This window comes from Propithecus coquereli, unplaced genomic scaffold (assembly GCF_000956105.1).
Source record: "Propithecus coquereli isolate 6110/MARCELLA unplaced genomic scaffold, Pcoq_1.0 Scaffold326, whole genome shotgun sequence".
Lineage (NCBI taxonomy): Eukaryota > Metazoa > Chordata > Mammalia > Primates > Indriidae > Propithecus > Propithecus coquereli.
The window spans coordinates 1,147,822-1,162,043 of record NW_012148908.1 but is presented as its reverse complement, the minus strand read 5'-3'; the positions used below and the strand labels follow the sequence as shown (position 1 = coordinate 1,162,043).

The 14,222-nt window shown below is 33.0% G+C and overlaps 1 protein-coding gene across 1 annotated transcript in view; it reads right to left on the bottom strand.

Annotated features, from left to right (window-relative positions):
• Positions 1-1,929, bottom strand: part of POT1 (protection of telomeres 1) — a 39,804-nt gene extending 37,875 nt beyond the window's left edge. The window contains exon 1 of the mRNA XM_012650439.1: positions 1,675-1,929. Within this exon, the coding sequence (XP_012505893.1) occupies positions 1,675-1,827 (153 nt within the window). The 5' untranslated portion in view covers positions 1,828-1,929. The remainder of the gene's footprint in view (positions 1-1,674) is intronic.
• Between the last annotated feature and the right edge of the window lie 12,293 nt (positions 1,930-14,222).

Below are 14,222 nucleotides of genomic sequence, written 5' to 3'. Positions count from 1 at the left end.
TTCTTCGACATTAATTAAATTATTTCTATGAGATTTAGTCTCATGCTTGTATATAAAGCATGCTCTGGTGTTTTCCATACAGTAAATGCTGCAAATTTGAATAGACCCTTTAATATGATGATTTTCTGGTTCACATTCCATTTTTTTGTTCACCAAACCATATTTCAGATTAGACATACAAACTATCCACCAGCTCTGGCTATCAGTGACTTTGGACTATTTACAAAAAAAGCAAAAGCATAAAACAAAACAAGTAAAACACTCAACGATGAGGCTGCACCAACACTGTGAATATTAAAAAAACAGAATATATAAAGAAAATTCAATATAAGAGTATTGTTCAGAAACATAATTTGTATAAACAGAATAGAGAAAAATGTGAAACAATGTTAGATCTACAGATTTATTCAATTATGCTTTTAATGCAAACCACTTAAGATAACAGTTACATGGGAGTTGTTTTCACTTATTCAAAAAGGCTATCTATTAAAATGGGATGCAGGCATATGTTGTGCTTCTTCACAGAGAAAATGTAGAATCAACTATATCAGCTAAAGAAACGGCATATTTATCTCAGAATTTAAGAATTTTCTAACAACACAGTAGTCAAAAGATGAAGTATACCTCTCTGCATAGTAGTAGATTCCTTGTCATTGGAAGTATTCAGTGGTTAGCAAATGTTCATTTGTCAAGAACATCACTTTGGCAAGAGAGCATGACTGGTTGACCTAAGATTGTTTCTAACTTTGTTTGGATGACTTTATGTTGTGTTAGCTTCAGCTTTGTCATACTTGACTTATTTAATTTTATTTATAGCATGAATTTACTTTTTTATAGTATTTTGTGTGTATATAAATGTGCTATTTTCAACTTCAAAAACTTTTATATTTTATTAAATAATTCCTATCTTCATTGTTCTTTAATATAGGTAAGGTGTATATGATGATAATGCCAAACCCCAAGACCTGTCCAAGTTCCACTGCATTCCATTTTATGCCCTATTATTCCAAACAGAGGACAGAGAAATAGTCACAGGAACAGGTCCTGAAGCAGTGTTTGTTCAAATGTATCTTCCATAGGATGTCCAGGCAAGGAAAATATCAGACATCTGACTTCTTCAGAAATTATTCATGAAATAAACTGGGATAGGTGTAAACCAAGATTAAATGGGTCTTATGTTACCATTTTTATCCTACTGATTTAAAACCAAAACATAATAACAATAAATGCCTTAAACTGTCCATGACCTACTCATGAAACAAGCAGTGAAAGAGATGGGAAGAGAACTCAACCTCAATGGGTCAAGAAAGTAAATGCGTGAGAGGAAAGGTGATCTTGACAGGCAAGCAGAAATAGTCACATATAGGACTGTAACTAAAAAATAACGATATAAAATAAGTCTGTAATTTATTACTACTAAGAAATAGATAAACAAATATAGCATAAGTCTTATAATATTTAAAATATAGACCTGATAACACTTTTCTCTGGAAGAAAAGTATAAAAAAGAGAAGTACAAGAGTAGAGCGGCAAGAATATTGAGGCTCATCAAAAACAGTAAATTCTTAGTATAATATATGGTATGCATATTTATTCCATCAGAATGAAACAGAAACTCTTCATAGACATGCAGGTGGTGCTAATTAATAATTTCAAGTATTTAAAAACACATACCTTTAGAAGAAATGATGTTCCATCCACTTCTGCTTTGCCCAAGAGCTGACAAGTCAGGTCAAAATACTGCATTGGCTGAACATCACACAATTTTAGTAATGTCCAAGAAGGTGAAATATGAGTAGATGCCCAAACACGTAAGGCTTCTACCATTTTTTGGTCCTCAGTAGTAAAGTTAAAATACTTGCTTGACGTACGAGGTATGACAGGAGCTCCCAAAGTTCCCTCAAATGTCAATGATGCAAAGCCAGAGCTGGTGATACCCTGTGTCTCGTTTTTATATACTTGGATCTAAGAAAGAAAGTAAGGCAGAGTAGAAAACAGATACAAATAAAATAGCTTACTGATGCAGAACCCAGGAACAGAAGAAACTTGAGAGATTATAAATTTTGACGACATAATTAGATGATAATTCTTTACTATTTTTCATTTAATTAGCATATGAAATTATAAAATAAACTTGTACTATATCAAGATACACAAGTAACACATAAACTGTAAAACTCTACGTAAAATTCATTTACAATAATTACAATTAATTTCTCTTTGAAACAAAAGTGTTTGGGGAAGTTTTTTTTCTTTTTTTTTTTAACATGTATTTGGTTTTGCTTTGTGGCAAATGTTTGAATTTCTGTTTTTATTGATTGCAGTCAAAAGAATGTATTCCATGAAATCTTTTTCTGGAGAACAAATATTTGTAGTGATTTTGCTATAGTAAAATTGTTAGCCAGGCATGAAGAAACATGCCTGTAGTCCCAGTTACTTGGGAGGCTGAGGCAGGAGGATCTCTTGAATCAGGAAGGAGTTCTAGATCAGCCTGGACAGCAAAGCGAGAACCCATTTCTTTAAAAAAAAACCCTGCTATCTTACAGTTCATGCAATCTCTTTCTTGTCTCTGAATTACAATTATCCACATAGTGAATTCTGTTACATTTGAGTTTTAAAGAAATATATAATTTTCAATAAAATTTTCAAATTTTTGTCCAATATTTTATTCCATAATACATCACAATAAAAACGATAGGAATCCAGTCAGTTGTTTTACAAAAGATTTAAATCAATTTCTAATTCTTGTCAAGTGCTTTATATGATAAAAAGCATATAAAAAGCATTATTTTGGTTGCAAAAATGGTCTTGACAAAATCTCATATGTATTAAAATATTTTTGTATGTAAATAGATGCAGTAAAATTATGAAAATGCTTTAAAATTATAATAGTAATTTATTTCTTCGACATTAATTAAATTATTTCTATGAGATTTAGTCTCATGCTTGTATATAAAGCATGCTCTGGTGTTTTCCATACAGTAAATGCTGCAAATTTGAATAGACCCTTTAATATGATGATTTTCTGGTTCACATTCCATTTTTTTGTTCACCAAACCATATTTCAGATTAGACATACAAACTATCCACCAGCTCTGGCTATCAGTGACTTTGGACTATTTACAAAAAAAGCAAAAGCATAAAACAAAACAAGTAAAACACTCAACGATGAGGCTGCACCAACACTGTGAATATTAAAAAAACAGAATATATAAAGAAAATTCAATATAAGAGTATTGTTCAGAAACATAATTTGTATAAACAGAATAGAGAAAAATGTGAAACAATGTTAGATCTACAGATTTATTCAATTATGCTTTTAATGCAAACCACTTAAGATAACAGTTACATGGGAGTTGTTTTCACTTATTCAAAAAGGCTATCTATTAAAATGGGATGCAGGCATATGTTGTGCTTCTTCACAGAGAAAATGTAGAATCAACTATATCAGCTAAAGAAACGGCATATTTATCTCAGAATTTAAGAATTTTCTAACAACACAGTAGTCAAAAGATGAAGTATACCTCTCTGCATAGTAGTAGATTCCTTGTCATTGGAAGTATTCAGTGGTTAGCAAATGTTCATTTGTCAAGAACATCACTTTGGCAAGAGAGCATGACTGGTTGACCTAAGATTGTTTCTAACTTTGTTTGGATGACTTTATGTTGTGTTAGCTTCAGCTTTGTCATACTTGACTTATTTAATTTTATTTATAGCATGAATTTACTTTTTTATAGTATTTTGTGTGTATATAAATGTGCTATTTTCAACTTCAAAAACTTTTATATTTTATTAAATAATTCCTATCTTCATTGTTCTTTAATATAGGTAAGGTGTATATGATGATAATGCCAAACCCCAAGACCTGTCCAAGTTCCACTGCATTCCATTTTATGCCCTATTATTCCAAACAGAGGACAGAGAAATAGTCACAGGAACAGGTCCTGAAGCAGTGTTTGTTCAAATGTATCTTCCATAGGATGTCCAGGCAAGGAAAATATCAGACATCTGACTTCTTCAGAAATTATTCATGAAATAAACTGGGATAGGTGTAAACCAAGATTAAATGGGTCTTATGTTACCATTTTTATCCTACTGATTTAAAACCAAAACATAATAACAATAAATGCCTTAAACTGTCCATGACCTACTCATGAAACAAGCAGTGAAAGAGATGGGAAGAGAACTCAACCTCAATGGGTCAAGAAAGTAAATGCGTGAGAGGAAAGGTGATCTTGACAGGCAAGCAGAAATAGTCACATATAGGACTGTAACTAAAAAATAACGATATAAAATAAGTCTGTAATTTATTACTACTAAGAAATAGATAAACAAATATAGCATAAGTCTTATAATATTTAAAATATAGACCTGATAACACTTTTCTCTGGAAGAAAAGTATAAAAAAGAGAAGTACAAGAGTAGAGCGGCAAGAATATTGAGGCTCATCAAAAACAGTAAATTCTTAGTATAATATATGGTATGCATATTTATTCCATCAGAATGAAACAGAAACTCTTCATAGACATGCAGGTGGTGCTAATTAATAATTTCAAGTATTTAAAAACACATACCTTTAGAAGAAATGATGTTCCATCCACTTCTGCTTTGCCCAAGAGCTGACAAGTCAGGTCAAAATACTGCATTGGCTGAACATCACACAATTTTAGTAATGTCCAAGAAGGTGAAATATGAGTAGATGCCCAAACACGTAAGGCTTCTACCATTTTTTGGTCCTCAGTAGTAAAGTTAAAATACTTGCTTGACGTACGAGGTATGACAGGAGCTCCCAAAGTTCCCTCAAATGTCAATGATGCAAAGCCAGAGCTGGTGATACCCTGTGTCTCGTTTTTATATACTTGGATCTAAGAAAGAAAGTAAGGCAGAGTAGAAAACAGATACAAATAAAATAGCTTACTGATGCAGAACCCAGGAACAGAAGAAACTTGAGAGATTATAAATTTTGACGACATAATTAGATGATAATTCTTTACTATTTTTCATTTAATTAGCATATGAAATTATAAAATAAACTTGTACTATATCAAGATACACAAGTAACACATAAACTGTAAAACTCTACGTAAAATTCATTTACATTTTTTGAAGAGCTAGGTGGGAGTCTCCCTAATCCTACAAGCTTGCCTTTTTAAATTATTAGTTTTTTTAATCAGGATGTAATTTACACAAGAAAAAATTATCATAAATGACAGTTACTTATAAGTGTAACAGGGAAAACTAGAACACTTGAAATGTGACAGTGTAAGGTGAATAAAATGCAGCTGAGGCTAAAATTTAATCAGTGACTATAAGCAATAAGATATGCCACAGCCCTTTCTCTTTTCTGAATTTTGGGGCTCATTTATTAGATGCAAATACATTCATGTTTGTTACATCTTCATGAAGTGACCCTTTGTCCTTATGACATGTTCCCTTCAATACTCTCTGTATGACAGCAATACAGTTATTTCAGTTTCCTTATGTTTATTGTTTGCTTAGTATATTTCTTCTACAGTTTTAGTTCTAATTTGTTTGGGTCTTCAGATTTAAAGTGCCTTTCTTATAGGTAGCATGTATTTGTTTCCTGATTTTTTTATTCAGTTGATCTTTTCCTTGCAAATTGAGTGTCTGGTCCATTCACATACCATAGAAGGGTCCATGTTGCAAATGAAGGTCAAAGTAGTCTTGAATAATTGGAACTCTTCTGCCAGATTGTCTAATGTCAATTTGTTTTCTGGTGCTGCTTCTTCTACATCTTCCTCACTGTCTGGCATTGGTTTGGAAGCACTCATCTCCATCAAGTTTTATTCTGTTGATTTCTGGTACAGCGTTTATTAACTCTTAAATTTCTACAAGATTGATATCTTAAAACCCTTCACCTCCTCACCTTTTTTGCTCTACCTACAATCCTTTTCATGATTTTCTTAAATGGCTCTGAGGTAAATCCTGTGAAATCACACAGAACATTTGACACAGTTTTCTCCAGCAGGAATTTATTTTCAGGCTTGATGGATTTTACAGCTTTTTCTGTAACAATGATGGCATCTTCAATGATGAAATCCTTCCAGACTTTCACGATCTTCTATTGAGGTTCTCTTCCATTGCACTGACAATCCTTTCCACAGAGTACCATGTGTAATCAGCCTTAAAAAGTCTTTAGGATTCCCTGATCTAGAAGCTGAATTAGGGATGTTGTGTTTGGGGGGAAGTTTCCATGCCTTTGGCGTTGAACTCATGGGGTTTTGGGTGGCCAAGGGCATTGCTCAATATCAAAAGAATTTAAAAGGTAGTCCCTACTGGCAAGGTATTTCCTGACTTCAGGGACAAAGCATTGATAGAACCAATCCAGAAAAAGGGTTTTCATTGTTCAGACCTTCTCATACAACCAAAAGACTGGCAGTTGGTGCTTATTTCTTCCCTTCAAGGATCAGAGGTTAGTGGCTTTATAGATAAGAACAGTCCTGATCATAAACCTGACTGTATTTGTACAACACAGTAGAGTTAGCCTATCCTTTTCTGCCTTAAGTCCTGGAAGTTGCTTTTCTTCTTTACTAAAAAATGTCCTTTGTGTCATTTTTCTTCCCCAGAATATGGCACTTTTGTTCACATTAAAAACCTATTCAGGCAGATATCCTTTCTCTCCAATGATTTTCTTAATGTTGTCTAGGAACTCCTCTGCTGCCTCTTGGTCAGCAGAAGCTACTTCTCCTGTTATCTTGACATTTTTTAAGCCACCTCTATCTAAAATTATCAAGCCATCCTTTGTTGGCCTTAAATTCTCCAGCTTTAGATCCGAAACCTTTTTGCTTTGTTATATAATGACTTTGTTTTTTCTCAAATCTAGTATGTGTCTATAAGTATGTCTTTTTTATAGTAATCCTGTACCCACATAAAAGCCATAATTTCAATATGAGATAAAAAGGTATTTCACAAAAGTGTAAGGTTTTCACAGCTGCTGGTGTAGCTGCAGCAATGGCTTCATGAAATTTCCTTTTCTTTTTTTATAATGGTCCTTATGCTCGATTCATTTATCTTCAAATGGAAGGCAACTACAGCTTCAGACCTCGACCAATGCTGATACATATCAAGCAATTCAACTTTTTCTTGTAATGTCATGTTTCTCTGCTTCTTGGGCGCACTTCCAGCATTACTGGTGGCACTTCATATAGGTCCCATGATGTTATTCAAGGTTTACAATATTGCAAGGAACATGATGAAGAATAGTAAGAACCGGGAGATATCACTTTTTACTGCAATACACAATTTACTGGTAAGGTGAACTGCTCACAAGGAGATGATAATGGCATATAGCATTTTAAGCAGATACTTCCAACACTTGAACTCATCACAACAGCAACTGGAGATGGCTACAAAATTCTTATAGTAGTGCAGTATGTACTAGAGTTAATTTTATGCAGTTATGATTTAATCCTGCATCTTTATTTACATTGCTCTCAACTGTGAATGGCACCATGTATGGTCTGTGTTTGTGTGTAAGTTTTAATAAATTTCAACTTTTTAAAAATTTATTATTTCAGAGTATTACGGGGGTATAAACACTTTGGTTACACAAATTGCCTTTACACCGCCAGAGTCAGAGCTACAAGCATGTCCATTCCCCAGACAGCGTGCACCACACCCATTAGGTGTGAGTTTACCTAGATTTGTGTATATTTTATGGTAGTAACTGGCAAAATAGACTAGTATCTGCATATATTTTATGCATTCCAGATATGCCTTTTTCTTAATTTTTTCAATATTTTTAGGCTAAGTGATTCATTTGTGAGTTTTTTCAAATTATCACAAATCTCCAAAAATTATTCCAAATGTTTATTGAAAAAAAATCCGTGTATAAGTGTACCCATGCAGTTAAGCCCGTGTTGTTCAAGGATCAACTATATATCCTGTTAGAAGTCATACAACTCTTAACTCCTGGGGGCAGGAGGAGGATTAATGACCGCCCTGGATGGGGGTATGAGGGAAGTTTCTAGAATGCTAGTTACCAGAGTATGCTTATATTGTGAATGATGAGATATGTACTTCAATTAAACAACAACGAAAATAACAACTAAAAACATTAAGGGAGAGGTCTCATTCTTTGAATACAAATACTATAGGAAACAGGGCGTGAAAAATAAGCAATTTCTTGATGTTGGGATAAGCCTGTAATATATTGCTATGATGATAGTATTTCTTTCTCTTTTTATTTTCACACAAATATTCTCTACTATTCTTCTACTCTCAAGGAAATAGCATTAATAGATCAAAATAAGTAACTCCTACTGCATCTAAGAATAGAACATCTGGAATATTGTCCTTATTTATGAGTGTCAGACTGACCATGAGGGACAGAGTTAAACTGTAGCATTAGAAGAAAAAGACAACCAAGATAATGAAAGGGTTACATGGAAATCCATGTAACGGAGGGAAAGATGAAGAAATAGAAATGTTTAAAATCAAAGAGACTGAAAATTAAAGTATTTAAAAGCTGTCCAAAACATCATTAGTAATTTCCAAAGAAAAATTCAAAAACTGCATTGAACAAAACAAGTCAATTGAAGAAATACTACAGGAACAAGAATAATTTTGAAGAAATAATCCTTTGTTTAAGTTCTAAAATTCTTGTTTTAAAAAAACATGCTATTTAATAAGCTATACCTTCATATTAAAGGTTTTCTTATATTTAATTATTTAATGCAAGTATAATTTTAAAAGTATGTGTTCATATTTTGTAGAGACCATGGGTGGGGGGTTGGTAATGTAGCTATTGCCCACGCTGGTCTCCGACTCCTGGCCTTGAGCGATTCTCCCACCTCGGCCTCCCAAAGCACTGGGATTACAGGCGTTAGCCACCGTGCCTGGAATATCTGTTCATATTTTAACACATTTCTCACAAAAGAAGATCAACTGAATATGATTTTATACTTATTACCTCAATGTTTTCATTGTATTTGAATTAATAAAATAAACAGGAAAGAGTAGTATAATTTTCTAATTTTCATATATTTTTTTTCTTATTGACCTAAGGCTTTTTAAAAAAAGGTTCTTTGTCAAACTCCACAGATAAAACTTTTATAGCATCAATCTATATTTAGAAATGAGATGACAGATGGGAACTAGTCTTAATCATGGCATGTAACATATTTCTGAGGAAGAAGGGCAAAGGGTTTGTTAAATGATGATGTTTCCCATTGTAAATTATTTGAAGTCTGATACCATTTATATTTCTTCTTATTTCCTGAAAAGCTTGATGTCATGTTCTAACAAAGCAACCATATTAATGCTAACCAGCTTTAATGAACAATACAGAGTTCTCTTCAAACATACAAGTTTTATACAGTATGAACTATACCTTCAGTCTGTGAAAGCGAACAATATCTCCATTTTTATAAATTATTGGAAGGGCTTCATAGTTTCCACTAAAGAACAGGCAAGTTAACTTTACATTTGTCTGGTCCACAATTGTTACAACCGAGCAATAATCTGGAAAACACAAAAATATTTTACCTGCCTTTTAGAATGTCAAAGCATTTGATAAAATAAGAATATGCTTACTTCAAAACACCAAACTATTCTTCTCTTTAATTAAGTCTTCTAAGAGGATCAAAACAGACATCTTCTTGGCTCTCAACATTACACTGCCAACTTATTTTGGGAAAGTGTTTCATAAAAATTAATTTTAGAAAGTTTAGTAAAACAAAAATAAAAATCCTACTTAGGGTTAGTTTTCTGGAGAGGAAGTCACTTTTTAAATTACTTCAAAGTTTAGAAGTCATAAAACAGATAAACATTCAAATAAAACATACAATTTATGAAATAAACATAACTAAATTTAGAGTGCAAACAAAAGACTCTAAGATATTTGTAGAAAATATGAAGTCATATCTGCACTGCATAATTTATGGATTTGTGAAAATTATGTTAAAAATCTAGGATTTTACAGTATATAGTATAAATAAATAAAAAATTCATAGAAAACTATGTAATGATAAAAACTCAAAAGGGAAAATGCTAGTCACCTATAAAAATTATACATTATAACAAAAGAGAGTTATTTTATATAACTTAAACTGGCAAAACGATTTAATGATATTTGTGTTACCATGAAAACAGTAACTTCAAACACCGGTGGTATAAAAACTGTAATAGATGCTGTCATTTAAAAAAATTTTAAAGAACTGACACACAAAATCATATGTATTTATCAAGTAATATATTTTGTTTGAAAGTATATATTAATAATACATTATGAAATGACTAAATTCAGTTAGCTAATACATGCATCACCTCACAATAATCATCATTCTTGTGGTAAACATGCTTTACATCCACACTCTTAGTATTTTTCAAGACTGTAATATATTGTTAATCATAGTTATCATGTTGTACAATAGATCTCTTGAACTTATTCCTACTATGTAACTCAAATTTTATATCCTTTGACCAACATCTCCTCAATCCCTGGCCCTAACCATCCTGGCCCCTGGCAACCACCATTCTTTCTGCTTCTACGAATTCGACTTTTTTAGGTAACACATATAAATGAGAAACAGTATTTGTCTTTCTGAGTCTAGCTTATTTCACTTAACACAATGTCCTCCAGGTTCAACCATGTTGCTGAAAATGACAGGATTTCCTTCTTTTTCTTATGGCTGAATAGCATTGCATTATATATATTTACCACACTTTCTTTATTCATCCATTAATAGACACTTAGGTTCATTCCATATCTTGGCTATTATGAATAATGATGCAATAAATAGGAGAGTGCAGATATCTCTTCAACATAATGATTTCATTTCCCTTGCATATACACAGCAGTCTGCCAGCCCCTTTATCTGTGGCAGTTTCACTTTCCATGGTTTCAGTTACCTGCAGTAACCACAGTCTGTAAATATTAAATGGAAAATTCCAGAAATAAACATGAATCTTCCTTTGTTCAGTGTATCCACGGTGTCTACACTATCACCCATTTAGTCACTTAGTAGCTGTCTGAGCCATCATATCACCTGTCAAGGCACTGCAGTGTTTGTGTTCAAGTAACCCTTATTTTACTTAATAATGGCCGCAAAGTGCTAGGTGCAAAGCGATAAGACCTTAAATGTTATCATAGATAGGTATGTATGTAGAGGAAAAAACAGTGTATATAGGGTTTGGTACTGTATGTGGTTTCAGGTGATTCCTGGGGGTCTTGGAACATACCCCTTTGGACTAGTGAGGACAACTGTACCTGGTAATAGGATTGCTAGATCACACAGTTTTGTTTTTAGTTTTTTTGAGGAATTTCTGTATGGTTTTCCATAATGGCTATACTAATTCACATTCCCACCACCAGTGTACAAGGGTTCCCTTTTATCCAGTCTCACTAACAATTATTTTTTGTCTTTTTGATAATAGTCATTCTAACAGGTATGAACTGATTCCTCATCGTAGTTTTAATTTGCATTTCCCTAGATTAGTAATGTTAAGCATTTTTTCAAATAACTGTTGGCCACTTGTATGTCTTCTTTTAAAAAAATGGCTATTCAAATCCTTTGCCCATGTTTTAATCGTTTTTTCTTGCCATCCAGTTGACTTCCTTATATATTTTGGATATTAACCCCTTATCAGATATATAGTTTGCAATATCTTCTCCCATTCTATAGGTTGTCTCCTTATGCTGTTGATTGCTACCTTGGCTGTGTGGAAGCCTTTTAGTTTGATGCAATCCTATCTGTCTAGTCTTACTTTTGCTGCCTGTGCTTTTGAAGTCATATCTAAGAGCATTGCCCTTACCAATGTTATGGAGCTTTCCTTCTGTGTTTTCTTCCAGTAGTTTCACAGTTTTGGGTCTTTAAGTCTTTAATCCATTTTGAGTTGATTTTTGTATGTAGTGTGATATTATATGTCTAATTTTGTTCTTCTGAATGTGGTTATCCAGTTTTCCCAATACCATTTATAGAAAAGACTGCCCTTTTCCTATTGTGTGTTCTTGTTTTGTCATAAATCACTTGGCTATAAACACATGGGTTTCTGGGCTCTCTGTCCTGCTCCACTGGTCTGTGGGTGGGTTTTTATGTCAGTACCATGCTGCTTTGGTTACTATAGCTTTGGTTACTACAGCTTTGTACAGTAAGTCCTCACTTAACGTTGTTGATAGGTTCTTGGAAACTGACTTTGAATGAAACAACCTATAATGAAACCAATTTTATCATAGATTGATTGATACATATAAGAGTTAAGTTCCTAAGACATATTTCTGGTCTCAAAAATATCACAAAACTTTTAAGAAAAGACCTGGAATACTTTGAATATCAAACATTGAAATGTGAACTATACATACATTAAGAAAGATTAATAAAAAATAGTAAGATAATTATTAACCCAATTTTTGGTGTATAAGTGAGTGATGGTGGTCAGGGGGGTGGTGAGTTTAGTCAAGGAATAAATGTTTGCACAGTGAAAATTTTAAGGAGCATTTCTTAATACCACACAGTTCAAAAATAAGTAACAATATGGTGGCCTTGCTGAACATTTCGTATTGCTTCATTTATTAGTGTGTAGGATTATTGTATACTTTACAAATTTTTATTTATAATAATTTGTATTCATTCATTCATTTGCAACCTGCTTACTCCAGTTTAGAGTCATGGGTGGCTGGAGCCTATCCTGACAGCTCAGCACACAGGTTGGAACCAATACTGGACAGGACTCCACTTGAAGCAGGGCACACTTACACACCCCCACAATCACTTATACAATTTAGACACACAATTAACCAAATGTGCACATCTTTAAGATGTGAGAGGAAACCAGAAACAAAGAGTAGAAGAAATATGTATGGTTACAGAAGAGAATATAATGCTACTAATTCTGACAATAGAAAAGTAAAGATATACCTGACAGAAGACTTGGAGGAGAAAGTAGGCAATGATAATGATTAAAGTTGATTAAATAGGGAATGAATATATGATTTAAAGTTAATCAATAAAGAAAAAAGTGAATAAAAATGCAAAAGAAATAACATTTTCCATAGTATAAATGATTTGGATAATTTATAACAACTCTCTGAAAATACTAATTGCTTGATAAATTACAATTATGCGGTCACACTTTTAAAATCATTTCTCCACTCCTAAGTATTAATAAATCCCAGGGTAAAACAAATAAGCCAGGAGCTGAACCTGGGTGGAAAGCAAACATAAGTGTTAAGTGTGTTTATCTGGAAGGGCTCTTACCTGATATCTAGAACTTTATAAATTAAACACCAAGTCTGAAAAATGAAACTATACCACAGACTGTTGCAAAGTGGGAGCTGAAACTGAGATATCAGCGTACACCAATGACCTTAAAGAGGCAGCAGGGGAAAAAAAAAAACCACCTGCCAGCACAGGGAATTAACAAAACAAATCAAACCAGCAACAAAAAACTATGCCATGCTTTGAAAATGAAAGAAAAATAATAATAGCCCAATTTGTGAAGGAACTGGCATCAATACATTCAATGAAATTCCTATAAAAATCCTTAGTTTGGTTTTACCTTTTGTTTTATTTTATTTTTTGGTAACGGCATATGACATGCTGATTCTAAAGTTTACATAGAAGAGCAAAGGGCTACTAATATGTAAGATATACTCGAAAAAGAAGAATGCAATGGGATACTTGTTCTGTTGAATAGCAAGAGTAAAAAATTAAATCAAGATAGTATAGTGTTTTCTAAAAGAAAAAAATCCTCCTCCAGTAATATGAGTTTTTAGTGATAAAGAGAACAAAAAAACCCCCACTTATCACTTCTGTCCTATATTTGTACGTTACCTACACAAAAGTTAATTCCTACTAGGTACATTAAAAGTTTTATCTAAAAACAAACCCCACTACGCATTACACAGCAACTGTTCTTCCACATAGCATATCATTTATGTTACCTGATATCCAACAAGTACCCTGTAATAGGGGATTTGGGGTAACAGCTTATAGCGTTTCTTCAAACATCATGCTGGCTGTTAACTTTGCAGCTGGATTTATGAGCATATTACCAATACTGTCATTTGAACCTGCCTATGCTATAAGCACAACTGTGAATAATGCCTCTGTAGATTTAGTTCCTTTTTTCCACCAATGGTGACACAATTAACCAATTTCAAAGAGAAACACATGACTCGTTTGCCAAGAACAATGTACTTTGAATAAAACACAAATACTGGAAGGTTTTGTTTCTTAAAAGTTCATGACAGGCAAAACACA